At 59.5% G+C, this 27601-nt stretch overlaps 1 protein-coding gene across 4 annotated transcripts in view; it reads right to left on the reverse strand.

Annotated features, from left to right (window-relative positions):
• Positions 1 to 13115, reverse strand: part of GSE1 (Gse1 coiled-coil protein) — a gene marked incomplete at its 5' end in the record, with an annotated part of 99771 nt that extends 86656 nt beyond the window's left edge. For 3 of the 4 annotated variants that reach the window (XM_082290285.1, XM_082290283.1, XM_082290284.1), the window contains one exon: positions 11172 to 12292. In XM_082290285.1, coding sequence (XP_082146411.1) covers positions 11172 to 12152 — 981 coding nt within the window. Of the gene's footprint in view, positions 1 to 11171 lie in introns of all 4 variants that reach the window. The other variant, XM_082290282.1, reaches the window with a different exon arrangement.
• Positions 13116 to 27601: the final 14486 nt, after the last annotated feature.

Genomic DNA, 27601 nt, shown 5'->3' on the forward strand with positions numbered 1-27601 from the left:
ACACCAGGATCCACCCACCCCCTCCCCACCATGGAGGGACAGCCATGGGGGGCAGGGTATGGGACAGGGTATCCCTCTGGGCATCCAACCAGGATCCACACATCTCCATGCCCCCCAAACTGGTCCCAGAGTAGACAGACACGAGGAGAGAGCCGTGGGGTGGGGGTTGTCCCTCTCTCCACCGGGGACAACCCCTGCCGCACCCCTCCAGCACACGGGAACCAGGGCGAAGGGACGGCTGGGGAAGAGTTAAACCCTCTGGAGTGCAGGGAAGGGGAGGAAAAAGCGGAGGGCAAGGCTGCGCCCGCCGGGAGAGACAAAGCGAGATGCAGGAGCCAAGAGATGAAGGCGAGGATGCGATAAGAGGGGGAGCGGGGTGTGTGCGCTGGAGCGAGGGAAGGGGAGGAGGAGGAGGAGAGGTGGGTGATGACCAAAGTCATTGAACATTTTTTGGCACGCCTACCCCCGAGTATCCTGGCCGTTGGCCCAGCTCGGAGCTGAACTTAAACAAACTCCTGTTGCAGCCATCTGCTTGATTTTAAAATAAATCAAACAATCTGTTGAGCCGTGGGTGATCAAATTTCCATCTGTGCGGACGCCTGCTCGCCTCCTCGGAGCCTCCGCTTGCCTCTACCAGCCAAACACTCCTGGCAGCATGTGGCCTCCCTAATTCCTCCAGGAAAGGGAGAAACCGGACCTCCCCCTGCAACCCGGCCCCCTCCCAGCCCGTCCCCGCCACCCTCCTAACTCAAACCAAGTGCTATTTTTACAGCCGCCCACCAAACAGAGCCGCATCCCGCGTTTAAACGGGAGGAAAACGGGGCTGGAGGGAAGATCCCAGGAGGGATTGAGCTGCTCCGTTGCTGCCCACGCTGGGGGGATTCCTCATCCTGTCTCCATCTATCCCACGGGTCTGAGGGAATGGGAAGGGAAAGGGCAGCAGCTGCCGGCCCCGGCGGTGGTGACTGCGGTGCAGAGGCCACGGACTGGCCAGAAACAGCAGCTGTGAGGCCAGTGCTGTGTGGCCGTCCCCAGGACGGGGGCACCGGGCATACGTCACCTCCAGGTACCCAGCTGGCAGCCACCCTGCTCAGCCACCCCCCCAGGCAGCCTGCTGGCTCTCAAGTGCACCCCAAATCATCTCATCCTGAGGGTTCTCCCCACTCCTCTGGAAGCAGGGAACCCAGGGGGAGGCAGCACCACTTGCATTTTGTCCCAAGGTCCCCAAAGTGCCAAAAGAGGGGGCATCCCCTCCTCCACTGTCTCTTTGCATCCTGCAAGACCCCTGCTGGTCCGGGGAACAGCACCCGTGATATCCATGGCCCCAAAGCCCCTCTGAGGGGGTCAGTCCCTTGTCCAAGCCAAGGACAAACCCCTGCTGGCATCATCCAGACTTTGCTGTCCTTCCCCGGAGCCCTTCCTTCCGCTCTGAGCAGAGGGCACCGGGCACGGGGCCAGTGCAGCCAGAACTAGGGCAGCAAGGGCTGGGGAAACACAGCAAAAGGACTAAGAGATGAGCAAAGAGGGAGGAAATCTTCGCAAATGAAGGAGAAAGAGCAGGGATGGATAAAGGATGGAGGCGGGTTCGGGCCCCAGCAGCTCCGGTGGGGAAGGTCAGGGTGAGAGCACAGGACACGGATTTGTTCCTCCTCCAGGGCTTCAGTTACTGGGATGACACTTCCTTAGGGTCCCCAGGGTATGGTGGAAGCAGCAGCAAGGAAAAGGAGGTGCCCAGCACCCACCAGAGCCCTGCCAGGAGCCCGAGCCAGCGGCCACGGAACAAACCTCACCCGTGTGGGACACTGCCAAGCCAAGAGCTGTCCTGGCCAGCCCAGGGCCAGCCTGGCCAAGCCACTCACTGCTGGAAAGAACAGGGAGCAGGGAGCAGGGTGGCCCCCACCCTGCTGCAGCCTCAAATGCTTCCCAGTGCCAGCTTTTGGGAGGGGTTGTCCAGCCCCAAGCACACAGCATGCAGCACCCGGGCTCCGGGATGCAGGATCAGCGTGATCAGCATGAGAACGGGGAGATCAGCAAGGGGAAAAATCACTGGAATGAGGAATACAGCAGCTTGGGTGATCCCAGTGCCCCAGGGGAACAGCCCCAGAGGAAAATCTGCTCCCGGGGATCCACATCCCTGAGCTCAGGCAGTGGCTGAGATGGGGAGGTCCCTCCAAATGCTCCTCACAGAGTCAAACCCAAGCAGAGCCCTGACAGGATGCACAGCAGGGAGCAGGTTACACAGCACAAGCAACAGCGGGAAGGGGAGAGAGAAAAAAACAACACCAAACCCCTTTTTGGAAGAGGAAAGGGCTGACAGGACCTGGCTGAGAAGCAGGAGAAAGCCCAGATTTCCCAGTTACTGTGCAGATGTTCTGGACTGAAAACAGAAGACGGCAGGAGCGAATTCATCTCCCCCTCCAGAGACGCCGCAGCCAGAGCATCTGGACTCTGTCTGCAGGCAGCAGAGCTGCTCCCCCCATTCCCGGGGAGCCCCGCACCGGGAACAGCCCGGACACCCCCGGGGTGCCCACCAGGGCCAGCAGTGACAACCCAGCCCTGTCCCCACGCCAGGTTGACCTTGGCACCGCTGCCTCCCAGGAAAACTGAAGGGCCTTGTCCTCGCCGTGTTTTCACTCCAGGATAACTCCTGCTGCCTGCTCCGAGAGCCAGGAGGAGCGACAGGGAGGAGAAAATGCGGCTGGTTTAGCAGTGAGGACAAGGAGGGGAGCAGGAGACTTCCATCCATCCATCCCTATACATACCCACACATTTATCCCTGGCCAGCACAATAACTGGAATCATCAGCACCTGATCATCACTCGAAGAAAAGCTTCACAGCCCCTCTCCAGAAACATGCTGGAAGCAGCTGGAAGGTGACCGTGGCAATTTGCTGTGTGCCCCACACCCTCAGCTGTCTGTGTGTCCCTCCCTCCCTCCCGGGTCTGTCTGTCCCGACGTGCCTGCAAAACACTGAGCGAGAGCCCAATGTCTCGGCTGTCACCAAAATGTTCCTGGCTCCAAAGTCCCTCCCTGGTGTCCCCAGGGACAGAGGTGGCTGCTGGTGGCCCCTTGGATCCATCAGATGACCCACTCCCTGTTTCCAAGGGAGGCAAGGCTGGGGAGGACAATTAAAACCATTTTGGAGGGTCAGCTGGGAGAACTCCCCTGCACGGAGCTGCGGCAGAGCCTGGGCTGTGCCATGGGATGCACATCCCACAGGGATGATGCCCCCACAACAGGAATCCCCAGTCCCAAAACAGCAGGTGCTGGGGACACACTGGGTGACAGCACGCCAGGACACAGCCTCCAGGGGGTCACAGAGGGGCTGGAAGCCTGGGAGCAGTCCAGGCTCCTGCCCTTTGGCCAGGGAAGGCAGCTGTCCATCCCAAACCAAGGGGGGGTTGCTCCTGGCTGTGGGGTGGCCACCACCCCTCTCACATCAGGACCTTCCCTCTCATCCCAGCTGGCTCCCAGCCTTGCTTCAGCTCTAAAGCAGAAGACAAAAATTCACTGGGAGGAGCTGGGGGAGAGCAAAGCAGCCCCTGCAAGCCCTCCTGCCCTCTCCACATCCCTCATGGGAGGTGCCAGGACTTTCCCCATGCATTCCTGGTCAAAACCAGCCCCAAAACCCAGCTGCTCACCCCTGCCAAGACCTGGCTCTCCCAGGGTACCGGGGCAGGCGATGCCGTGGCCGGCTCTGCCGGAAGCCAGCGGGAAGAGGCAGCACCGGGGCAGACGATTTCCTGAGTTTGTGTGCCAGGGGTTATGGAATAACCCTCGGTAAATCCTGCAGCAGGTCCCTGTGCCACCAGGAATGGCCCAGCCAGCACCAGTGCTTGGATACGGCCACCAAAACACAGTGTCTTGGAAGTTCTCCGGATGGATGGAGCTCCTACACCTGCACCACGACAGCACAGACACCCCAGCCCCATTTCGGGATGCGATGGGATGTGATGGAATGCGATGGGATGTGAGGCAGCCCGGGGCAGCCACAGGGCTCACCCTGCCCTGGTGCAGGTCACAGCACGCTCAGCACAGGCACCTCCCCAGCAGGTTGGAGAGGGAAAGCCGGGAGAGCTGCTTCTCCAAGCATGCCAGCTCCGTGGGTAAACAGATGACTTCAGCCTCCTGAGAGCTCCTAAAGCCCAGCAGCACTCATGCTAATGTGGAAGGGAGGAGGAAAAGAAGGAAACTAAAGAGGGAGGAGCAGCGTCATACCCACGCCAGGCCGCCAAGCACACCCAGGTAACGTCCCCCTTCTCCCAGCCCAGCCAAAACTCCCCCTGGAGCCATCCTCTTCATCCCTGCCCTGCTGCCGAAGATCCAGCAGGGAAAAGGAGTCACACAGCAGCCGGAGCAGCTGCACAAGGCTGTTTATCCAGCCATGGCACAGCTCGGCTCGCATGTGCCGCGGAGAGGCCACAGCAGCTGCTCGCCCAGCACTGGGAGCAAACCACGACCTGCCCGCAGCAGCCTGGGCTGGCACCGGGGCTCCGGCACCCTCCCCACGACCTAGGGAGGGCAAGCAGGCTGGGATGGCCGGGAGCGATGCCTCTGGCACAGGAGCGGCCCCCAAAGCGCGGCTGGCACGCGTCGCTGCGCGGCACCGAGGAGCCAAGGCACGCTCGAGGCCCCGCTGCCACCCGCCTTGGCCATGGGGGGACCCGGGGCTGTCCCAGCCCTGGGACGGGGCCCGGGGGAATCGTGCCGCTGGAAAGGCTCCCGCCGCCAGCTGCTCCCTGCGGAAGAGAGGCCGGCTCAGCTGGGAGGCTGCCACTGCCAGCCGGGCTCCTGCCCCAGCTCCCAGGGATGCTCCTGCCTCACCACCTGCCTGGATTTGCCCCCAAGGAGGGCAGTGTCCCCCTGAGGCACCAGAGGGATGTTTCCATGCCATCCCTTCCAGGCCAGGATGGCAGCATGTGGCACAGGCCTTTTGCTGCGGGGAGGAACATCTGGGCAGATGCTGTCCAGCAGCACAGGACCATCTCCAAGCAAAGGAGCCATCAGGGAGCAAACAGAGCCCTCCTCACCCCAAAAACCAGTGTTGTAACAGATCCAGGGCACCTACTGCAGCCAGAGAGATGTAAACAGGCTCCTGGTAAACCAGCTGTGCCCTGTGCCCCAAAACATCATGGGTCGCCAAACCCTGCTCAGGAGATGGAGACAGCTCCTTGCCACTCAAGGACAGTGACGAGGGTGTCAGGACAGGACCCAGCTGGTAACTTGGGGAGTGAAAAGCCAACCCCTGCCATTCCTGATGTGCTCGGAAAACCAGGCACCCATGCTGCTGTGCAGGGAAGTCCCTCCTCGCTGGGAAGCAGCCAAAGAGCATCCCAGGCTGCCCTCTGCGACCGGGCTTCCCGGATGGCTGAGAAAGGCCAAGTGTCTGGACAAAACATCTGTCCGGCCGCAGCAGCCAGAGCCGTCCGGCCGCCCCTTTACCCCATCTCCCGACTTGGCTGCGACTCCAGAGGCTGCTGCGGATGCTCTGGCGGTTGCAAAAGCATTTTCACTGCATGGGGTGAGAGCAGAGCCGGTCCCTCTCCCCAGGGGGCCCACAGGGGGTATTTTGGGGGGTGCAGCACAGTGTCAGACCAGCGTTTTTGGCAGGTGCCTGCTCGAGCTGCCAGTCCTGCAGCGCTGCTGCTTTTGGGAAAGGCAGGGAGAAAGCAAAGAGCAGGGAGGGCAGGGTAAAAAATAAATATATAGCAGCCAGCTGGTGAGCTGTGGAGTCAGCACGAGGTCTGCAGGACACGGCGCTGGCAGCGGCGCAGGAGCCCTGGAATTTCGGACAGCTGCTCCAGCAAGGTCAGCCTGGCCACAGCAAAGACCCCTGTGCTGCTCCCCCAGCGTGGCTGAAGGACACACACCCTCGGCTGGAAACCCCAGGGGGACAAGCCACCACACCAGGGGGTGACTCTGACACGAGGTAAGTGGCGGGTGAGGAGGAGGAGGAGGAGGGACAGCCAGGTGCGAGTTCCCACAGAGCAAAGCACCCCTGGGCTCAGCGGCAGGAAAAAGCACACAGCACATTTTCCCCGTGTTCTTTCTTTGTTTGCCATCTGGGAACACGATCCTGAGGGAGGCCGTGCCCCGAGACATGAAGTCATATCATGATTATATTGCCACCTCCGTGCTGGGACTGAGACCTCATCCGAAAATGCCAGCTCGGGTCGGGGCTGGCTGCAGCAGCTGCTTTGCTGAAAGACAGCGTAGGCCCCACTAAAAACACCTTCCCATGCTGCAAACTAAACAGGTTTATCTCAATGAAGTTGGCTTAAACTGGCCTGATTTTGCTCTGAAGCTGCTGGAATTCGTGGTGACAGAAATTGGCACAAGCACAGGTAGAACCACCAAAACCGACCTGAGCTGGAAGCCAAAAGATTGAGACACGTAAGACCAGCTCCGCTCCTTGTTCAAGGGATGAGGAGAAGCCAAACGCAGCCTGTGCCACCCCCCTGGACTCCACACGTGACACCTGGGGACACACAGAGGTGCCACCAGCTTGGCCAAAAAAGCACCACCACCCAAAACACTGCCAGTGGCCAGAAGGTTTTTGATTTCCTTCAAAATCTGTAAAAGATGCGAAGAAGGCAGAGGTGCCTGGGGCTCTTCCTACACAGGTCTCTGAATTCTCATGCTGCAGTGCACCCATATATCCCATAATTTGGCCTGGTGCAATGCAGGAGGAGGGCTCAGGCATCACTCCCTGCCTTCTGGGTTTGCTTTTCTGGCATCCAGGAGCTTTGGCTGCCACTCAGCATCAGTGGGACAATGTTTAGTGGAGAACACAAGAACTCTTTGATTTTTGCCCAAAGCCCTTTTCGAAAGCCAAAAGGAAAGTGCCCACCAACAGCTGTCAGCTCGACGCGGTGATTTGGAAATGCAGCCATGACCTTTGGAGCTCGGAACCTGCAGCGGGGGCCAAATCCCCAGCTGAGCCAACAGCACTGCTGGCAATTAGTAAATACAGTGAACTCAACCCCTGGAGACTGCCTGTGCCCTGTCAGGCACAGCCCCACACAACCAGCCCCAGGTGTGCTCTGAAAAGCGGGAATGGGGCATGGAAAACACCACGTGATTCCCAGAAACCAGCCCGAGGACAAGGCTGGGAGAGGCAGTGGAATCCAGCTGCTCCCAGGAGCAGGATGGCAACACCTCCAGGGCACCACACAGCACCAAAGGAAACTGAACACAGAGCCACAGACTCGTTTAGGTTGGAAAAGCCCTCCAAGATCATCGGGTCCAACCGTTCCCCCAGCACTGCCAAGGCCACCACTGACCATGTCCCCAAGTGCCACACCTACACATCTGTAAAATCCCTCCAGGAATGGTGACTCCCCCACTGCCCAGGGCAGCTGTGCCAGGATTTGATGACCCTTTCAGCAGAGAAATTTTCCTTAATATCCACCCTGAGCCTGCCCTGGCCCAGGCTGAGGCCGTTCCCTCTCCTCCTGTCCCTGTTCCCTGCGAGCAGAGCCCGACCCCCCCGGCTGCCCCCTCCTGTCAGGGACTTGTGCAGAGCCACAAGGTCCCCCCTGAGCCTCCTTTGCTCCAGCCTGAGCCCCTTTCCCAGCTCCCTCAGCCTCTCCTGGGGCTCCAGAGCCTTCCCCAGCCCTGCTGCCCCAACACTGAGCCCTGGGGACAGCACTGGTGACCAGCCACCAATGGGATGTGTCTCCATTCACCGCCACTCTCTGGGCCCAGCATCCCAACAGATTTTTACCCGAGGAACCCATCCCAGCCATGAGCAGCCAGTTTCTCCAGGAGAATGCTGTGGGAAACGCTGCCAAAGCATTTCCTAAAGTCCACGTAGACAACGTCCAGAGCCTTCCCTCACCCACGGAGTGGGTCACCTTGTCACAGGACATCAGGGGACAAGGACCTGCCATTCATGAACCCATGTGGGCTGGGCCTGATCACTTGGTTGTCCTGAACAGCTGTGCTTGAGTTATGGTGGGATTTGAGAGCTTTCCAGACACCTGAAAGTATTTCCAAGAAGTTGTATTTAAGGGGAAAAAAACCCAGAAAACCTCAAGAGGAGTCACTTTTACATAACTGCAGAGAGAGAGTGGAAGGCAAAGATGGGAAGAACTGGAAGACAGGGAAAGCTTTTCCTGAGGAACACAGGACATTGAGAGTGCCAGGCATGCTGAGGACAAGCAGCCCTTGAGCTGGGAACGCAGCACTTCACCCCTAGGGAGAGGGCTGGAGGGCTTGGGGGTGACTTCAGAAGGCACAGCCAGGGACACAGGTCACTGTCACCTCTGAGAAGCAACAAAATCTGGGCCTTTTATGGTTTATTCAAAGCCATTGCTCCCAACAGCGGCTGCTCAAGGAACCGGCTCCTCCTGGGGTGAGTGCACATCCCAGTGGGATGCACAGGCAGTTTATCCAGATCAGCAGGAGGAGATATCCCACCCAGATGCCCCAAACTCAGGGCCCTGCACCAGTAAGGGCAAAGATCTGCACAGCTTCCCCTTGCAAGGGGCACAGCTGGAAAGAAAATCCCTTCTCACAGCGCACATCTGGGGACCGAGGGTGACAAACCAAAGGATGCCCATGCCGGGTGCCCTTTCCACACCCAGCATTGCCATTTCTTCTCGGAGGGGAGGACCCAAACCCGCCCCACACATACCAACCACAGCAGGGTTCTGCAGAGCTCACCTCCAGGAGATCCTCCTGCAGCAAGGAGAACCTCAGGCCCCACCACACACTCCACAGAGCATCACTGGTTCCACTGCTCCCCACCACTAAACCAGCAGCAGAGCCACCACCCACCCAAAATATCGCTGGCTCCTCCCTCCAGACCAGCCTCAGATGCGGGGGGTCCCTCATCAGCACCTCCACTCTGTTACAGAGAGGGCCTTAACCCCATCCTGCTCTTGCTGCCCTGCTAAAAGAGGGAGATGTGGGCATGTCTGGTGGCTTTTGGGGCACTGACCTCAAGCTTTGAGCCATTTGTGTCCACAAATACACAGGCAGGACAGCAGCAAGCCACAGCTCTGTGTGCATGGGGTGTGAAAAAGCAAGTGCAGCCCAGAAAGAAAGTTGCAGAGCTGCAAGGAGAACTGGGGAGACGATTTTAACTGCTCAGGCTCATTCCTTCCGGCCTGGTCCCATTGGAACGGGAATCTGGGTGTCACACAAGAGTGAAAGGCTCATCTGGGGTGACTTACACCAGCAAGCGTGGCTGAACAAGGGTACAGCTAAATTAACCAAGTGCCCTACCCAAGCATTAAGCCGTGTTTTAAATAACCTTGACATCTGTGAGGTCTCAGCCTGCTGGAAAGCATGTGGAGACAGGGAGGGAAAATACACCAGGACCTTCTGGCCAGCCAGAGTCCCCACCAGGACACGGCAGAGCCCCGCCACGCTGTCCCCAGGCAGCTCTGCTGTGCCTCCTGCCACTCAGCCCCTTGCAGCAGCCCCTAATTTGCTCATTAGCAAACCCGGGAAAAAGAGGAGGAACTCAACAACGTCCCTTCCCCGGGACACACTCTGTGTGCTCCTGGGAGTTTGGGATTGGGGCCAGCAGGGACGAGGAGTGGCGTGCTTGAGAAATGGCTGGGATCTGGGGGAGTCACTGAGGAACCCCACGGGAAGCACCCAGAGCACCCATCCATGCTGGAGCAGAACTGCTGTCCGTATTGTCCCCTTGAGGTGGCCTGGGGACACCAAGGGGGCAGAGGCCTGGGAAACCACCTGGGGACACACAGATGATCCCCCTCCCATCAGCTGCACCCACCTGGGCTCTGCTGGGGCAGCGCCCCAAAATCACTCCTGGATCAGCACCATTTGCCTGCCTCCTGAGCCCTCCATGGCCACCAGCACCTCGCAGATGCCACCAGACCCGTGACCACGTGGGCATCACAACCCACCCAGCAACCATGAAAATGAACCACCTGCATGCACAAATGACCCGAAGTTATGTCAGGACCATCCAGCTCAGGCTGACAGACGCCAGGGGAAACCCCCAAAAGCAACGGCTTCCAGAGGATTCCCAGCACCAGTGCCAACCCAACCTCCGGTGCCATCCTGGCACCCTCCAGGTGAATGCAGCTCCTGTCTGGTGGCTTTCCAAGCAGTGTCCCCCCACCCAGTTCAGGAGCCAGCACAGCTGAGTGGGAAATTATATTTGTAAGCAGCCAAGGGCGAGCGACGGGAGAGAAAAGGAGCGCTGTCTTGGAAGGGCTGGTTTACATTTCTAAAGAAAATGCCAGTGCCTCAGAGAGCCACAGGGTTCTGGCTACAGATGGAGCCGAAAGGCCTTGAAAATGACCTCAGGGATTTGGGATGTTGGCATTTGACAGAGCCCAGCCTGGGGCCTGGTTTTCTGATACAGAGCGGTGGCTCTGGAGAGCTCCCACAGGCTGGAAATTTGGGGGTGAAAGCTGTTATTTCCCCATCCCACGAGAAAGACAAGCTTGGGAGGAATAAACTTTTGCTCTGCCATGTGCTTTCGAGTTGATGCCCCCAAAGCAACCTGTGTAGCCCCAGGGGGACGCATAGAAAGGAACAACTGGGGAAACTGGCAGCAGCTGGGCGATGACACCAGTGACACCCTTCAGGGGGGCCCAGGGGGACGCTGCCTGGGGGCCCTCACTGCAGGACAGCCAGAGCAGCACGGGTGCGGGGCACCCAGCCCTGTGGCCACTCATCAGCCCCCCAGCTGTGGGAAGAACTGGGGTTTCTCCAAGGGAAATCCCTTGATTAGGGTGCCTTGTAAAAGTAGGGATAAGTTGGGAAGTTTCCTACAGAGGCCATGAGCTCCTTCCAGCTTCCCAAGGATGCTCCCGTGGAGGGCAGGCCAGGCAGCCCTCCCGCCCCGCTGGCATCTCTGAGCACCCTTGATGGCAAGCGGGACGGGACTGGGATTTCCTCTGTCCTGGCTCCCACCTCCCTCGTGCGAAGCTGCCAATAACACAGACACTTCTGGAACGGGACAGATCTTGGCTCTTCCCACCTCCTGGAAGGGTTTTTATCTGTTCTTTCACAGCTTGACAGCTCCAAAATTTCATTGCTAAAGGCACCCCATCCATTAGCATTCGCCCCCAGGAACCAGACCCAAAAGAAGAGCATCCATCTATGTCACTGCTCCAACTCCTCCTGGATTCCAGAGGTGGGAAGTGCTGGGAAAGGAGGGATGGGCTCTGGGCCAACTGCCTTACCTTGGGGAGGAGAGCCGGGGGTGCCACTGCCAGCAGCTCTGGCGGGGTCATGCTCTTGCCAGCCAGGACCACGGCCCCGCACTCGGCGCAAGCGCCGATGGTCAGCTGCTTCCCATCGTCCACCAGCAGGCTGTTGGCCACGCGCAGGGTGTAGAGGAAGACGGGAAGCCTGGCCACCTGAACCGCTTTTAATCCAAGGCATCGCTTCTTCTCCTGCCGGCAGAAGAAGCAGACGAAGGTCTCCACTTTGTACTGCCGGGACCAGGCGCTGCTGGGGTGGTGGGAGTTCCTGCCCTCGTGCTGCAGCCACTGTCCCAGCAGGTCGTGGTAGCACAGGATGCAGGTGGCCACCAGCCCGGTAGAGTCAGCCGGTCTGGCCCGCGGGGCGGGTGGATAGACCGTCAAGAAGGGGAAAAAGGGCTCCTTCTCCCCAAATCGCCCCGGTGGGTTGACGTTGAGCTGGAACTCTTTACCAGCTCCCAACTCGGCCCCACAGATGTAGCAGACAGAGGTGGGACCAGGCTTGATGACAGCGGGGTGACCGGCGAGGTCACCGGCGGAGAAGACCTGGTGGTACCGCCCCAGGAAGCTCTGCACCGAGGAGATGAGCTCCTCGTTGTGACAGGCCCTGTACATGGCCCACAGGTCCTGCAGCACCCCGAAGCACTTGCGGCAGCTGCTGACCTCCCAGTGCTTGTTCAGCCCCTTGGCGCCGGGCGGGCAGGGCAGCAGGCTGAGGAAGGGGAAGTGCATGGTGCTCTTCGCGTTGCCGTTGGTGATTTTGGCAGCCACCGGCCTCGCCTCCTTGCCGCACTCCTCCCCGCAGAGGTAGCAAGCCTCGGGCACCGGCGGGATGCCCGTCCCGTCCTCCTTCATCCCTCGGCGGCCCTTGGCGGGCATGGCCCCGGCGCTGAGGGGCACCACGTAGAGCCGCTGCAGCACGGGCACGTTGGCCAGCTCGAAGCTCTGCCACTGCTGCATGAGGGAGGCGAAGCAGCAGGGACACACCAGGGTGCTGCCGGTGGGAGACAGCGGCTGGGCGCCCGGCGGGGGGCTGTGCAGCCACAGGAACGGGAAGAAAGGTCCCGGCGAGGTTTTCTCCTGCTTCTGCACGTGGACGCGGTGCTGGGCGCCGGGTGCCAAGGGGCTGCCGCAGATGTAGCAGGCGGTGCCCGGTGCCCAAGCGGGCCGCTCGCTGCCTTCCTCGTCGTCCTCCTCCTCCTCGCTGGTGATGTTGATCTCGCTGTCCGAGGAGCAGCAGGGGGGCCCCCGCTCGCTCCCCGCCGCCGGGGGGGCCCGAGCCGCGCCGCCCGCCCCCTCGGGGTCCGAGAGGGGCTCGGCGTCGGAGAGCTCGGAGAGCTCGGAGCCGGCTGCCGGCCCTTCCTCCTCCTCCTCTTCCTCCTCCTCTTCCTCCTCCTCCTCCGGGTGGCCGGCGGCGCGGCGCGGCGGCGCGGCGGGGTCCCAGCCCGTGGCCCCCCGCCGCAGCCCGGCTCCCCCCGCCGCCGCCGCCGCCGCCGCCGCCTCGCACTGATGGGGCCGCTTGAGCCAGTACATGCGCTTCTCCACCGGCGTGCGGCTGCGCTCGAAGGAGTCCCACTGCTCGCCCAGGAAGCAGCGGCAGACAGCGCAGACCAGGGCGCAGCCCTCCGCCGAGACGGCGCGGGCGCCGGGCGCCGGCTCCTGGTGCTGCAGGAAGGGGAAGAAGGGCCGGTGGTCGCGGGGGGGTCGCACTTGAAGCTTGAGCTCTTTGCCGCGGCTGATGCCGCCGCCGCAGATGAAGCAGCAGAGCGGGGGCGCCGGGGGTTGCGGGGCCCCGGGGCCGCCCCCCCCCGCCGCCGCCGCCGCCTCGCCGGCCGCCAGCGCGGCCATCAGCCGCTGCTTGCGGGAGAGCGGCGCCGCCGCTGCCCCCGGCCCCGCCGCCGCCCCCGGCCCCGCCGCGCTCATCGCCGCCCCCGGCTCATCCCGCGGCTCCGCCGGACACGCAGGCTCGGGGGGCGGGTTTGCGGAGCGCTCCCCCCCCACCCCTCCGCCCGCCTCCTCCCGCCGGGGGAAGGCAGCGAGAAAGGAAAGGGAAAAAAAAAAAATTATAATAAAACAACGGCAACAACAACAACAAAAAAAGCTCCCAGCGGCAACAAAATATCCACGAACAGCAACAAAAATAAAGCCAGGATAAAAGTTCGGTGCGAAAGTTTGGGTCCCGCCGGCGGCGCGGAGGAAGGGCGGCTGCCGGCCGCCTCCCGGCCCCGGCGCCCCCGGCCCGGCTCCTCCCCGGCCCCCCCGCCGCGACCTGCCCGCCCGGGGGGGCCCGGGGGGAGGAACGAGCCGCTGCCACCCCCCGCCCGCCCGCCCGCCCGCCGCCAGCCCGGCGCGGAGCGCAGCCGAGGGACCCCACGGGGGAGGGACGGGGGGATTTACAAAGCCACCCCCCGAGGGGGTTCGTGACCGGCCCCACGCGGGGATCCCCGCAGCAGCCCCCGCACTCGCTGTCCCCTCCGCGCCCGGCACCAGCGTCCCCCACCCGCCGCCCCCGAAGCACAGCAGGGCGCTTTGTGCGGCTCCCGCTCCCCAAAGGCACCGTGTCCTGCTTCACGGCGGCAGGACGGATCCCACCGAAAGCACCGGCCCTTTCCTGCCCTTTCCAGCCATTAACTCGGTGTCCCGACCACCCCCGGTAATTTATTTCCCACTTTAAAACTACTGCCGCTGTTCCAGTTCGATACCAGATTCTATTTCCCGCTCGGTCCTAAAATGCTGCATCGCTTTGCCACTCACTGGTAAATAGCTGATGTGTTCCCAGCCGGAGCTGGCGGCGTTTCAGCGGCGCATGCAATAATCCCGGTATATCCTTACCTGCCTCGCAGCCTGCGATAAGATTTAATGCTTGGAAAGCACTTTGCTGTCCTTGGACAATAGGCACCGCGGAAGCGCAAACTGTACCCAGGGCCAGCCTCAATTAAACCTGACTGATTAACCACCCGAGCGGCTCGTCAGCATGCCCACCGGCTCGGCACGGCTCTCCCGATTAAATAAATATATTAGGAGCTGGAAGGGGGATTTTTCAAACAGTCATTTTAGGAGGCAGCCTGCTCCCGGCAGTGCTGTGGAGTTGGAGTTCATGGCAAGTCGCTGCAATATCCCAGGTGCTGTCCTTGCAAATCTCCCTGAGCTTGGAGGGGGCAGAATGAAACCCAAAGAGGCAAGGTCAGTGGTTGCATAGGACACGGGGACAGAGGGACAGCAGGATGAATGTCTGAGCCACGTGCCAGCACACCCAGATGATGCACAGAAGCCCCATTGTCCCTTGCTCCTCATCACTCCTCGGGGCGCCCCGTCTGGGTCCCCCTTGGACTGACCAACCCCTCGTGTCACCTCCCACCCGGATTGCGGGTGACGGCGTCCGGTGCTCCCCAGCAACTGGCCCTGAGATCAAACAGATTGTGTGACATCAGCTGGAGCGCGGGCAGGGGCAGGAGGGCTCTTCAGGGACCCGGATCCAGTTTCCACGCAGATGGCTCCAGCAGTAAAGAAGCAGGGGGTGGGAGGCAACACACAAAGCGGGAATACGATACCTTGGGAGAACTGGCTCTACGGGGCTTTTTCAGGGGTTTCCAGAAGACAGCAGGGCCTCGTTATATTTTATTTATTTATAGGGCTGATGTGGTGGCTGCTCTATGCAGCGAGGGCAGTGGGAACGCCGCACGTCGGGGTGGACATGACTCAGATGTTCTTTAAAGACGTACACAGTCTCTTGGTGTCACCCCTTTTCCCGGATGGAAAAGGGCCACTGGGCTGGATGGGATCCCTGACCCTGGGCGGCAGCACCGGATCTGGGAATGCCTCACCCTAGTTGCCCAGCTGGAGCTCGCCCAGGAGCTGTGGCCACCAGCTCAGCCCACCCTTCGAGTGCAGCCGACAGATGCTCTCCCGCCTGCTCCGCAGATGGGCGAGAAAACAACACGCTGCATTCAAAGTCCAGAGCTCAGCAGGGCCAAACTCCCCTCCCCACCCTGCCCTGAGACACCAACCCTCCGTGCCCCTCTCCGGAGGCACCACGAGCCCCCGGCGCCCCCATTCCCCCCGCACCGCACTGGGACGCGGCCTCGGAGCAGCTTCCCGGGCCTTGGCTGAGCCTGGACAGAGCAGCTCATTTATCATCCTGTGCCGCCCCGGCCCTGCGGTTGCTGTTTGCAACAGAGAAGCTGGGAGGGAGAGAAAATTTCTCAAGTCGGCCTCGGCAAGAACTGAAAACATATGCCCTGGCGGCAAACGCGTCCCCTGGGGCGCGCGGGGATCAAGGCGAGCCTAGCGCAGGATTTTCCACCGCGGCTCCTGCCGGCGCGCAGCCCTCCCGCCAGAGCTGGCGTTCCACAGCCACCCCAGGGCTGCGGTGGTGACAGCCAGGTCTGCTCCTCCAAGCCAGCACTGTGAGGACAGTGGGAGGCAGGGCAGGAAGGCTCCTTGCTCGCTCTGGATGGCCAACACCCCACTGCGCCCACCTTAGAGCTCCTTGCTGGCCCCTTGCTCAAAGACAAGCCCCACAAGGCTGGGGACAGGCCCTGTCCTGTGTCAGGACTCAGCAGCAGCTGTGCAAGGTGCTGTACAAACAGCTGTGATCGGCCTCGTGGGCCAGGGGGGCTCCCCTGGCTTGTATGGGGCAGGGATTCAGGATGGATGCACGAGCAGCCTGACCAGTGCTGGGTCCATCCCTATCCTCATCTTTGTTCCCATTCTTGGCCCCATCCTCATTTCCATCCCCATTCCTGCCTCCCTTCCTCCATCCATCCCCATTGCCAGCCCCATCCTTATCTTTACTCTCATCACCATCCCCATCCACATCCTTATCCTCACTCCCATCCTCATTCCTGGTTCCATTCCTATGCCCTTCCCTATCACCATCCTTATCCTTATCCCCCTTTCTTTTTCCATTTCTGTCCCATCTCATCCTCACCCTCATTCCCATCCTCATCTGCATCCACATCCCCATTTCTATCCCTATCTCCCTCCCCATCCTCATCCTGAGCTCTGTCTCCATCCTCATCCCCATTTCCATCCCATTCCAATCCCCACCTCTGTCTCTATCCCTATCCCTATCCCTATCTCTATCCCTATCCCTATCCCTATCCCTATCCCTATCCCTATCTCTATCCCTGTCCCTATCCCTGTCCCTGTCCCAGCCCCTCTGGCCCTTGGGGCCCTGCACAATGGGACCCAGCAGCACCCATTCCATGGCACCCTGAGGAGCAGGCACGTGCTGCAGATCCCACATCCCTGGGACCGGGAGGTTAATATGGAAATTACCAACTGCTTATTCCTTCCAGCTGTTGCAGTGAGTCATCAAGTGCCTTAAAGAGCATTTCAAACAACACAGTGCCTTCGAGACAGCGTGACTGCTGCCCCAGCCACCCCCTCTGGATAATCCTCTGGTGTTTTAAAAGGGAATATTTCTCCAAGGAGGCAATTCCCAGCCGTGCATGGCCGGGGAAGCAGAACAGCCGCTGCCCCCACGGCGCCTGTCCAGGCTCCCACCTCCGCCCGTGGGCTCCTGGCATCCTGCCTGAGAGCAAAGCCAGGCAGGGAAGGGCACTGGGAAGGGCAGCCCAGCCCTGTCATCACCCCTGCTCAAAATCCAGCAGGGACATCTAAATGCCACCATGTGCCAGCATGGGTGACCATCCTTGCTGTGCCACCTGGGGAAACTGAGGCATGGGGCGGGCCAGTCTGAGCTCCACGGTGTCACCTGCCCAGGGTGAAGGTGGCAGGGTGGCTGCCATGGGACGCCGGGACAATGGTCTGGGGTTCAGTGACCTTGAACTCTGCGCTCAACAGCTGTATTTGTCTCTGCAAGCTTTTATTTCCTTTTTTTTTTTTAAAGGCTGATCTCTGCACTTGGTGCTGATTTTTCAGATGGGAGAGATAGGGCTGGTTCATGGAAATAGTCGGGATACATCCCTTATCTGCTGCTTCAACCTTTCTTTGAACTTCTGGACTGGCTTCATTGATTTTTTCACCGTTCCTCTCGCTGGAAAAGCCCAGGCAGTTTTTTCCCCTGCTCGCAAACTGTTCTCCACCCAGTCCTTTGCATGGCCCTGCAGGTGAGTCAAGGATGCTCCCAGCCAAGATCACAGCTGGTGTGAGCAGGAACATCTGCCTCTGCGCAGCGGGGAGCCTGCAATCAGAAATAATGACCCAAGGAAAGCTGTGCACAGGTGACAGGGAGCTGTGACACCGGTGGAGGCGAAGGGGACACGGCCATCCCACACTGGAATCGCAGCCACCGACTGAGCGAGGATGTGGGGATGCTGCTGGGATGCTGCCCACCAGGCAGGAACCAGGAAGGGGACCCTGAGGAGGACAGGGGACCACTGAGTGCCACCACAGCCCTGTGGGGACACTCTGAGCCTCTCTGCTCGGCCGGAGAGGCTGTGGCAAAGAAACTGCTGCTCCTGCAACAGCCAGGGGACAAGGGGACACATTCAGTGCCTGGCACGGTGGTCACAGCGCCTGGGTCCAACCAGGATCCTCAGGAGCACCCTGTGAGTCCATGAATATCAGTGGAAGATCCAGCACCCTCAGACCATGCCCCAATTCCCTCCATGGGTGTCCGGCAGTGCTGACCTCGTGCTGCTCCTCCTGCTCAGCCCCACTGGGACCAGGCCCTGATCCCTCCCATGTCCCTGTGTCCCGTGAGGCAGGAGGGAGCCACGTCCCCTGCAAGGCACAAGGGCCCAGTTGCTGCTTGTGGGGTTTTTTCATAAGGTTTTGTTGGTTTTTTTTTTTTAAGAGGTTTTTTTTTTCTTTTCCTTTCCAGGGCGAGCAGCTCCGCAAATGCCAAGTGCTGATGCCAAAGGGCCGTGTCAACAAAGAAGAATGAGTGTGGCTGTTAGAGGCTGCTATTAAAAAAGGGTGGAGAAGAGAGGCAAAAGGGGGGGTGAAAAAGAGAAGAAAAGGTTTGTCACTGCAAATAATAACAGCTTGCAGAGCAGTAAAAATCCAGGAGCAGCAGCTGGGCCCCTGCAGTGCCCTTGGGAGCTGGCATCAAGCAGGGACTCTGCACCCCGTGTCTTTGCAGAGCACAAACCCATCCCAGCAACTCGGCATCCCCTGTGGGCAGCACGACGTGTTTTTCCAGCTCCAAGGGTTTTCCAAGGCTGCTGTGCTCCTGCTCGGCCTCCAGGCCCTGCTGCAGGGAGCCACAGCAGCGCCGTGCATGGCACCGGCTCCCCGGTACGGGGCGGGGTCGGGGTCCTGCCCCGTGAGTGCCAGGAGCTATTTCTAGGCAAGCCCTGGCTGCTGCCGAGTGGGATGGGAGGGAAGGAACCTCTCACATGACTCCGAAGATGCAACGGGAAGACGCGGGCTCTGGTTTCAGCTTTCTATTCCCAGCCCGTTATTCACCAGTCAAAGATGGATCTGCCCCGCAGGGCAGCCACGGGAGCTGGGGCTGGATCCGGGGCTGGAGTGGAGCACCCTCATCCCCCTGGGAGGCAGCTGGAGCTTGCAGCTCCTGCGCAGCTGAAAACCCCGCTTGGCATCGCTTCCTCCTCCTGCCGGGATGTCAATCCCAAATGGATATAGGGATGCTCAAGTAGCACCACTTAGGAAAAGACAAAGCAAGCAGAGGAAGAGATAGACAAAGCCCAAATCCTACTCCAAAATCCAGAGTGAAAGCATTTTTGAGGATAACCCACCAGTTCACTTCATTTTGACTTTTCCAAAAATATTCTCGCTTGCTGTTTTTGAAGGGACCGTGGTCTGTCCTTAGCCATGGTTTTATTCCCACACCAGCTCTCATTCCCACCTTTCCCATGCCACAACCACTCTTTGTGCTCATCTCAAAAGCAATGGCAGAAGGTAACCCTCTGGAAAGGCCTGGTTTTCAAGTATTCTCCCTCCCCCCCCCCCCAAAAAAAGAAAACTTTGGTCAAAATTGAGATGTTCCCACAGAAATCGGTATTTCCCGATGGAAAAACATTCCATCAGCAAAACGCTGACCTGCTCCGGTTACAGCCTGGTCATGGCGATGAGGCAAAGCAGCTGGGAAAGGAATTAGAAGGGAGCCGGGGAGCTGCACGGCTTCACCGCATCCCGCGGCCCCGGCAGCGCGGATCCCGCTCCTCCCCGGTGCTTCCCGCTGCTGGGGCGAGGATGTGCCAGGAGGAGCCGAGCTGTCGGCACAGTGCCCAGCCAGCAGCACCCTGAGATCCTGTGGACAGCTGTCACTCCATTGTCACCAACCCTGTGGCACCCCGGGGTGGCTCAGCAGGGTGTGACCACCCACGGTCACTGCTCCCCCGAAGCCAACTGGAGCTGGGACGAGCCAAGGGTACCAGATGTTCCCAAGGATGGAGCTGTGCAGACAGCCCCAGCCCAGTCTGTGCTCCTTGTTGGGACTATCTTGCTGGATTTAGCTAGCTGTGGGATGAGATCAGTGGAATAAGGGCTGGGAGCTCAGCAGGTTCACCCCAGGGCTGGAGATCACGGGATGCCTCTGGTGTCTTCCCTCTAAGAACTGGGGGAAGAGCTTGTTTGGGAGGTTCTCCTGTTCTTTGCAATGGATGGGGTTGGGTTTTGTTCTTTTCCAAAGGCAGGCTGGAGAGGATCAGGAATCAATGTCCCCTTGTGCAGCCAAAGGGTGAGGAGAGAAACTCCTGTGTTGGAAAGATTTTTGTTGGCAGTAATGGGACAGAAATCCGTGGCCAAGCAGCAGCCAGGACAACCCCTGAAGGGTCCAGCCCCACCGTGGCAAGCACAGATGCCCGGGAAAGGTGCCACCGTCCAGGTGAAACAGGCACTCACCTCTGTCACTGCAGAGTCACCCTCCCCACATGACACTGGAACCCATCAGCCGTGATGGACACATCCCTTCGGACACAGACTTCAGCTGTGACACCTGGGGAAACTGAGGCAAGGAGTCTGCCAGAATGTGAGCCCAGGCCTCCCAAATTCCCATAACCACCAGCTCATCGCTTCCCTGTCCCAAGCCCTGCTCCCCATGTGCCTGTCAAGAGGCACCACCAGCCCCAGAGCTCTCCCTCATCCCAGAGATTCCACATGGGTCAAGCATCGCCTCCTTTGCCAGCTCCTGTCTGGTCTGTCCAGTGGAGGTGCATGCCTGTGTCCTGCTCATCACTTTCCTGACCAAACCTGGGTTTCCAGCAGGGATTTGCCCCTTCCAGACTCTCTCAGTGCCCAGCAGTCCCCCCCACACCTTCTGCACCATGGGACACAGGAGCACTGGTCACGATGGGGACACTGGACCTCCTGACCTGTGCCCAGGTTGTCCCCCGGGCAAGCAACACCCCCTTCCTGGGAGGAATTGCGCCTGCGTGTCTCTCTCTGACCTCTGCTAAACACATCCATCCCAAGGGATGCGCTGGCCCCGCTGGAGGCAGCGGAGATGAAGCCTGATCCCACCAGGAAAACAAATGTGCCTTCATCCAAGGGATTCCATGCAACCCCAAGTTCACATCAGGGTGCACCCCCACGCCAGTGCCCCCCCGTTGCTCCCCACTCCCGCTCCTGCCCTAAATCAACACCAGCAACATGAACCAGAAGCAAATTTATCTTAAAGACTTTTTAAAATGCATATAAAAAATACAGCTTCATCGGAAAGGCTTTTTTTTCTCTCTTTTCCTTTTTTTGGGGGGGGGGAAAGGTTTATGCCTCCTTGGAGACCTCTTCAATAAAACGCATTCTGGCTCTCCGAGCGTCTGACTGCAAATCAGGTTCCAGCCGTTCCCTTCCTGTGCCGACCTGCTGGAGTCGGCTGTTATTCTTGGCAGGGTGCCCCGAAGGAAGAAAAAAATCCCCCCCCCAAGCTCCCAGCGGCTGGGAAATGCTGATGACATGACACCTTCCAGCATTCTTCAAGGTCAAGAGGGGAGGGAGGGAAATGAAAGGGGAGAGGGGTTTTTTTTTTCTGTTGTTAGCGTGGGTTATTGCTTCGCTCAGGCATTTCCCTTTGATGCTCGCTCCTTGTTACACAAGATGTTGCAGGCTCCCTGTGCCCCGGGTAGGAGCTCACCCCCAGCCCTGCTTCCCAACAGCAGGGATCTGCATCCCAAGGGCATTTTGGGACCAGCACTGCATGGGCTCAGCTTAAACCCAAGCTGGTTTTAACCTGCACATCTCAAGGAGCGTCGCGCTTGCTCCGTCTTACGGTGCCCCAAAGAGCTCCATCCTCCAGGACACCCCCATGGCCCTGGCCGTGCCATCCAGGAGCCTGTGGGACCTATTCCAACCCAAAATCTGTCTCCCTGGCATCTCCCCCCAGCACTGGCCCATGGGGTTCCCCCCACAGAAAGCCCCGATCCCCCTCAGCCAGCCCTGGGTGCTGCATCCAGCTGATAGGGACACGCAGCATCCTCGGGGGTCCCCTGCCCGCAGGACTTGTGCTCTGACAAATAAAACTTGGCACCTCTCTCCTTGAGATCCAACAAATCTCTGCTAATCCCCCTGCTCCTGACTGCCAAATCCTCCTCCTCTTCTCCCCAGCCAGGGTGCAGAGCTCTTCAAGGCAAGCTGCACGCAACCATTAAACCTTGCAACGAGCGATCGCCCTCCCCGGAGCGGAGGGAGCGGGTGCAGAGGACGAGTGGCAGCGCCGATGTCCCTCATGGCCGGTGACAGGGACACTGCTGCACTCCTTGGAGAGGTTTCGGTTGATGCCCCAACCCTGGGGCTGACGTGCTGCTGGAGCACACAACTGCTGGTTTGTCCCTATGGATGGATCCTTTGCTGCTTTCCCAGACCAGCAGGAAAGGAAGATCCAAAATGGTCCAAGCACTGTGACAAAGGGAAGCAAAGCAGATGCCAGCAGGGGTGTCCAGAGACAAGGGAACAAGGCAGGGACAGTCTCCCTGTGTGTGCAGGCAGTTTTGGGATGGGGTGACATCCCTGGTCCCCTGGGAGCCCAGGGACATTGCTCACATCCTCACAAGCTGCATCACCACACCTGCAGTTCAGGGTCTCCCTCGAGGGACTGTGCTGCTCCTGCTCCTTGTCTGGCCAAGCCCTCACTGCCACATCATTCCATGAAACTGCCAAGGATCACCTTTGAGCTAAACCACCTGCACTGGGGTCCCATTGCTCCCTTTTTTGGGGCCAGGGAGGCGAAGGAGCCTGTTGGCTGAGCTGGATCAGTTCAGGGCTAATGGGGCTCTCATCTCCTTGTTGGGTTCTCAGCCCTCCCTTGAGCCATTATCCAAGCCATTATCTGCGACCTCAACGCCTGGGCTTGCCCTGGGGCTGGCTTGGACTGGAGCAGTGGAGAGTCCCCAGGGCACCCCAGCATCCCTGCAGGTTCCCCTGGAAGCTGGTGCATGGCCGCATCCTGCTCCGAGGGCTGCCGGAGGAAATCCTGGAAGGCCATCTTACAATGCAGCCCTTCCTGTCCCCGAAGGACCGCCGAGCACGGAAAAGGCACCACGGGCTCAGGCACCGGCCAGCCCCGGGGGGACGTGGGCCTGCCCCCCAGCACCTTGTCCAGCCCACCTGGGGCCACTTCCCGCCGGGCTCCTGGCCAGCACCGCTGCTTTGTCTTCAAAATCCAGAAACACAATGGGAGCAGCGGGGGGATTGCCCAGGACCCCGCTGGAGCAGAGACACGGGCACAGCCGGAGCGAGATGCTCTCACTGGAGATGCTCCTTTGCACATCCCAGCCTCCCGGTGCCGATCCCTCTGCTCCCCGCCCTGGGCTCCCACCTGCACGGCAAAGGGAAATGTCTCATTAACGTCCCCAAGCTGCCCTTCTGCTCCTGCCAGCCCCGCGCGGTGCCCCCAGGGTCCCTCAGCCCCGTGTTGGGGCCAGGGAGGCCGGGTGGCAGCAGGTCACGTCCCCGCGCCGCGGTGACAGGCTCGGCGCGGGGCTCCCGTGTTATTGTTCCCGGTTGTTTTCCAGCGGGGAGGCCGCGGGGCCAGCTGGCTGCCGCCAGCCTGGAACAGCGTGGCCTATTTTAAACCGCTTGCACAAGGAGTCAGCAGCTCCAGCTCGGATTTTTTCCGAACTTTATTTGTCCAAACGCTCCGCAGGGAGGGAGGGAGGGAGAGCAGGAGGTGGGGGAGCAGCTCCCGGCTTGTTCTGCCGCCAGCAGCTCACCTGCACCGCGGTGGTCTGGGATGGGATGGCACAGCGAGGATGCTGCGTGCAACACCGCGCCACGGAGCAGTCCCCAAATCCCTCAGGATCAACAGAAAAGCTGGAGGGGACAGGGGCAGAGCACCAAAGCCAGGATCCTGCCTGTAATAGGCAGCAGATACCTGTGCACAGGCCAAGTTGTGGCTCTCGGGACCATTCCCAGGGCAGGCAGCTCTGCCGCGCCAGAGGCTTATGCCAGGCAGCCACCCATACGGAAAGACCCACTGGGAGCCAGGATAAAATCCCAGCCAGACCCTGCTGAGAGCACCAGAAAAAGGGACTGGAAAACTCTCCCACTCTAATGATGATCCCAGCCCCACCACGTCCCTGGTGATCCCAGCCATCCTGCCGAGGATGCTGCGACCTGGGGATGAAACACTGACTTGTGCAGTGATTAAATATTGACAAGTTTAAATTAAAACCCCCTGTTTGTACTTTTCCACATCAGACCACATCCACTGCAAACTTTCTGGGAGCGCAGCCCTTCCCTGAAGGTCCCAAAGGACCCAGAAACACAGAGCAGCAGCGCTCACAGGGAATCTTTTCCTTGATATTCCACAATGCAGCCAGAGTATCCATCACTCAGGATTTTTTTTCCATGCTGTTTTCTTTAGATCAAACTGCTGACTATACCGCTTTATGAAGCAACTCCTTCTGCCTGGGCTGAGGTGAGCTCAGAAGATCCCTTCCAGCTCCTCTCTGAAATCCAGCAGCTCTCGCAAGGGTCAGCAGCCAAAATGATGTAAAACATGATTTCCTAACCCTGCCGGTGGGAAATCACTGGAGAACAGAGGGGATGACTACGGTTTAAAAAATTTAATTGTGCTCAAAGGTTTCTTGGTTGTTTTTTTTTTAACTGCTTCCCCAAAGAAGTGGGAGTTGCTGTGGCCAGTAGAAATAAATTTCCTTTTCCAGAGTCACCAGAGCCTTTGCACACTGGGAAGGGACTGAGTTTCTGCTTGGGGGGACTTGGCCCATGCTGGGGGTCCCAGAGCACGTGTTCTGTAACCGCTAAACCACCCAGCTCACAAAACCTTCATCTTGGGCTTTAAACTCTTGGCTGAAGGCCCTTCCGAGCTTTTGAGTTTGACGAACGGCCCAACTCTTGGAAGAAAAGGCAGGGGGGAAAAGTTATCAGCTGTTGAGTGCTAGCTGGATGGGATAGAGCCGCCGAGCTGCGCGCCGGCCGGGGGGATGGCCGGGGAGCTCCACGGATGTCACGTTGGCCTGAGGCAAGATGTTTATGGCCCTGGCTGGAAGCCCTTCTGAGGAACCCATCGCAGTGATTTACAGCGCTTCCGATGGACACGGAGCCGTTCCTCTCGCGCTGACCGGGCTGCAAAGAAAACATCTGCAATCCGTCAAAGTCAGCGAGGGGGCTGAGGGCGTAAAGGAGCGGGTGTGTGCCCGAGGGCAGGGTGACACCGTGGCCAGCACGTCCCGGCACGAGAGCAGCCGGTCCTGCTAGAGGACACCCAGATCCTGCCCGCTGCCCTTCCCGGGCTTCTCCCTTCAGAGCTGGAGCCCAGAAGTGCTAAAACATGGATTAAAACAGCAGGCTGCCTTTCACAGCAGAGCTGCTTGGGGAGGATGGAGCCCAGCTCTCCAGTTTAATCCTGGATTTACCCAGACAAGTCCAGCGTGCAGTGGGAGCGTAACCAGCAGCCCCCAGCTCCACCAAGGGACATCCAACACCCACAGCAGCAGCCCAGATGTTGGAAGCTGCACCCACACCCTCCTGCTGCTGTCCCCAGGCAGGTGCTGCCAGCAGAGGGGTCTGACCCATGGGCAGCCCCCCAAGAACCAGCTGGGGTCTCCCACGTTATCGCATGGCTTTGCTATCCATCACAGGCTGGGATGTGGGAAGCAAACCTAGCCATGGTGGCTGATTTCTCCTGGATTTGGGGAAGAGTGGGTGGGAAGGATTTAAGTCTGGACACCAGAAGTCATTTCCCTTTTCCCAGCTTAGAAAAGGGACCACAATCCTCCCACACACCGTGCTGCACCCACTGAGTCACTCTGCCAGGTTTGAAAGGACAAGAAGGGGCGATGCTGCCCTTCCTGGGAGACCCCAAATCCACGCTCACACCCATCCCTGCTGAGCAGGGCAGCCAGAAGAGCCACATTCCACGGCTGCCAAGCCAACCCTTGCTATGGGTCAGGGGAATGATTGCAGCCAAGCAGGACCCTGCTCCAGGGGCTGCCAAAATTTTTTTTTTTTCCTGTAGGAGCCTAATTTCCTAGGAAGAAAAGAGCTGGAGTGCAAGTGAGTGATTGGCAGCTGCCTCCTGGGAATGTTGGGCTGCCCAGGAGGGGCTGGAGAGCTCTGTGCCTCCCTGCCGGACACCCTCACCCATCTCCCTCCCCTCCCAGCTGTTTCCCAGCACAGGATGGATTAATAAACACAAACAGTCCCTGGGTGAAGCAGGCCAGCAAGAAAACCGGGATCACTGCCCGCTCCAAGGAACCAACCTGCACAACCCCCATCCCACAGCCCCCCAGGGGGTGTCCCAGCCTTGAAACCCCCAGGTGAGGTGCAGACAGGTGGGTGAGCCCCCCCTAACAAAGCCCACATGGTTCCAGTCTCACATAGGCCGTCAAGTGAGTGACTGTGAGAGGGATGAAGGCTCCCAGGGGCCCTCGGCAGCCTCCAGCACTGCATTTGAGCAGTAAATGGCTTTATTCTCTTCCCAGCACTCCCCCATTAAACACTCCATGTTTCTGCCACTGCTTGAAGCCAGTGATAAGTCAGACTGGGGAGGGTGAAGAGGGGGATGTAAAAAAAGCACCCCCAGGCATGAAATGCCAGCGAGTCCCTGCTCCCCCCTCCCAGGATTTATGAATGAAAACACGTTTCGCCTTGGCACCACAAGTTTCCTCGATGCACGCGGGCAAGGAGGGGGGGAAATCCTGGAATTATGAGGCTCCAGCACCAATTAGGGCTGTTTACATTGACGTAAAGTCTGGGTGAAGTCCCCACCCCTGCTCCCAGCATATTTATGAAATTACTGCTGCTGACACTGACAAATGCGGGAGGGAAAGTCCCGGAGAGCACGGATCCAGCCCGGCACTCTGCGGGATTTTGTGAACCAGCACTGAGATAGTTCCTACAAATATCAGCCCAGGGCCCCTCAACCCATCCAGGACAAAGGGGTTCAGCTTGAGGAACCCCCAGCATTCTCCTAGGGCCAGGATTCCCAGAGAGGGAGGGGAAGGCAGCAACACAATGGAGAGGGGCTGGGATACATAGGAAAACCCTCCACAGTTTAGAATTCCCTGGATAAACGTGATCCAGGCTCCCCCTCCCCAATTCAGAGACCTCAGGCCACTGTCACCAGCCGGGATCTGGCAAAGAGGGGATTGAGTCTCTGCCCCAATCTCCCTGATCACTCCCTCCTTCTGCACCAGAGCAGCATGTCCCAGGCTCCATCCATGGAAAAGAAATAGCAGCTTTATGGCTGAAAAATCCCCAGCAAAGCCTTTATCCCCCCGTCCTCCATAAAGGGAAACCATCTGAACCTGCTCCCCACCACCCACGCGGCAGCACAGACGCAGCGCTGGGCGCCAGCACGGGCGTGTTGGAGGCGAACCTTCGCATTAGGGAGCTCGGCCAAGCCAAGACATTCCCACTAACGGCTCCTGGCACGGGAATTTGCCAGGGGCTGAGCAGGATTCGTGCACAGCGGGAGATGCCACGGCTGGTGCGTGGCAGGGCACACGGGGTGGGAGGTGGAGGGTGCGGAGTGCTGCCAGAGGCTGCCGCAGCCTCTGCAGAGGTCAGTGAGGTTGGGAAGGTTGGAAACAGCTCCAGAGGGAGGGAATAAAGGCTTGATCCAGCTGGAGAGTACCAGAGGAGGTTGCGGGGCTGATGCTGAACACGTTCGGGGGTTTTGGGGAAGGGCCTGGGGCAAGCCAGCAGGAGCTGAGCTTCGGCAGCATGAAAGATGGAGAGAGTGATTCCCGAACACTGCCAGGCTCAAAGCGAGCCCAAATCCCGCAGGAAGGAGATCCAAGCGTGGCAGCAGATGGATCAATGCAAACCACTCCTCTTGCTGCACCTCAGCCTGGGGAGGCACCACCAGAGAGGAAGAGAAGGTGATGGAGGAGGAAGAGGAGGAGGAGGAAGGGCTGGAGCAGCCCTGCTCCCCAAGGCTGCCTCCCTGCAGGGAAGCTAAGTGCAGAAATGCAGGAGCAGAAGGATGAGGCCTTGGGCAATGGGATGGAGAGGGACCAGGAGAGCTGCAGAGGAAGCATTAAGCAGGGAGAACCAGCCCATGGAAAGAAAATTAC

The sequence above is a fragment of the Coloeus monedula genome (assembly GCF_965178545.1).
Source record: "Coloeus monedula genome assembly, chromosome: 13".
Lineage (NCBI taxonomy): Eukaryota > Metazoa > Chordata > Aves > Passeriformes > Corvidae > Coloeus > Coloeus monedula.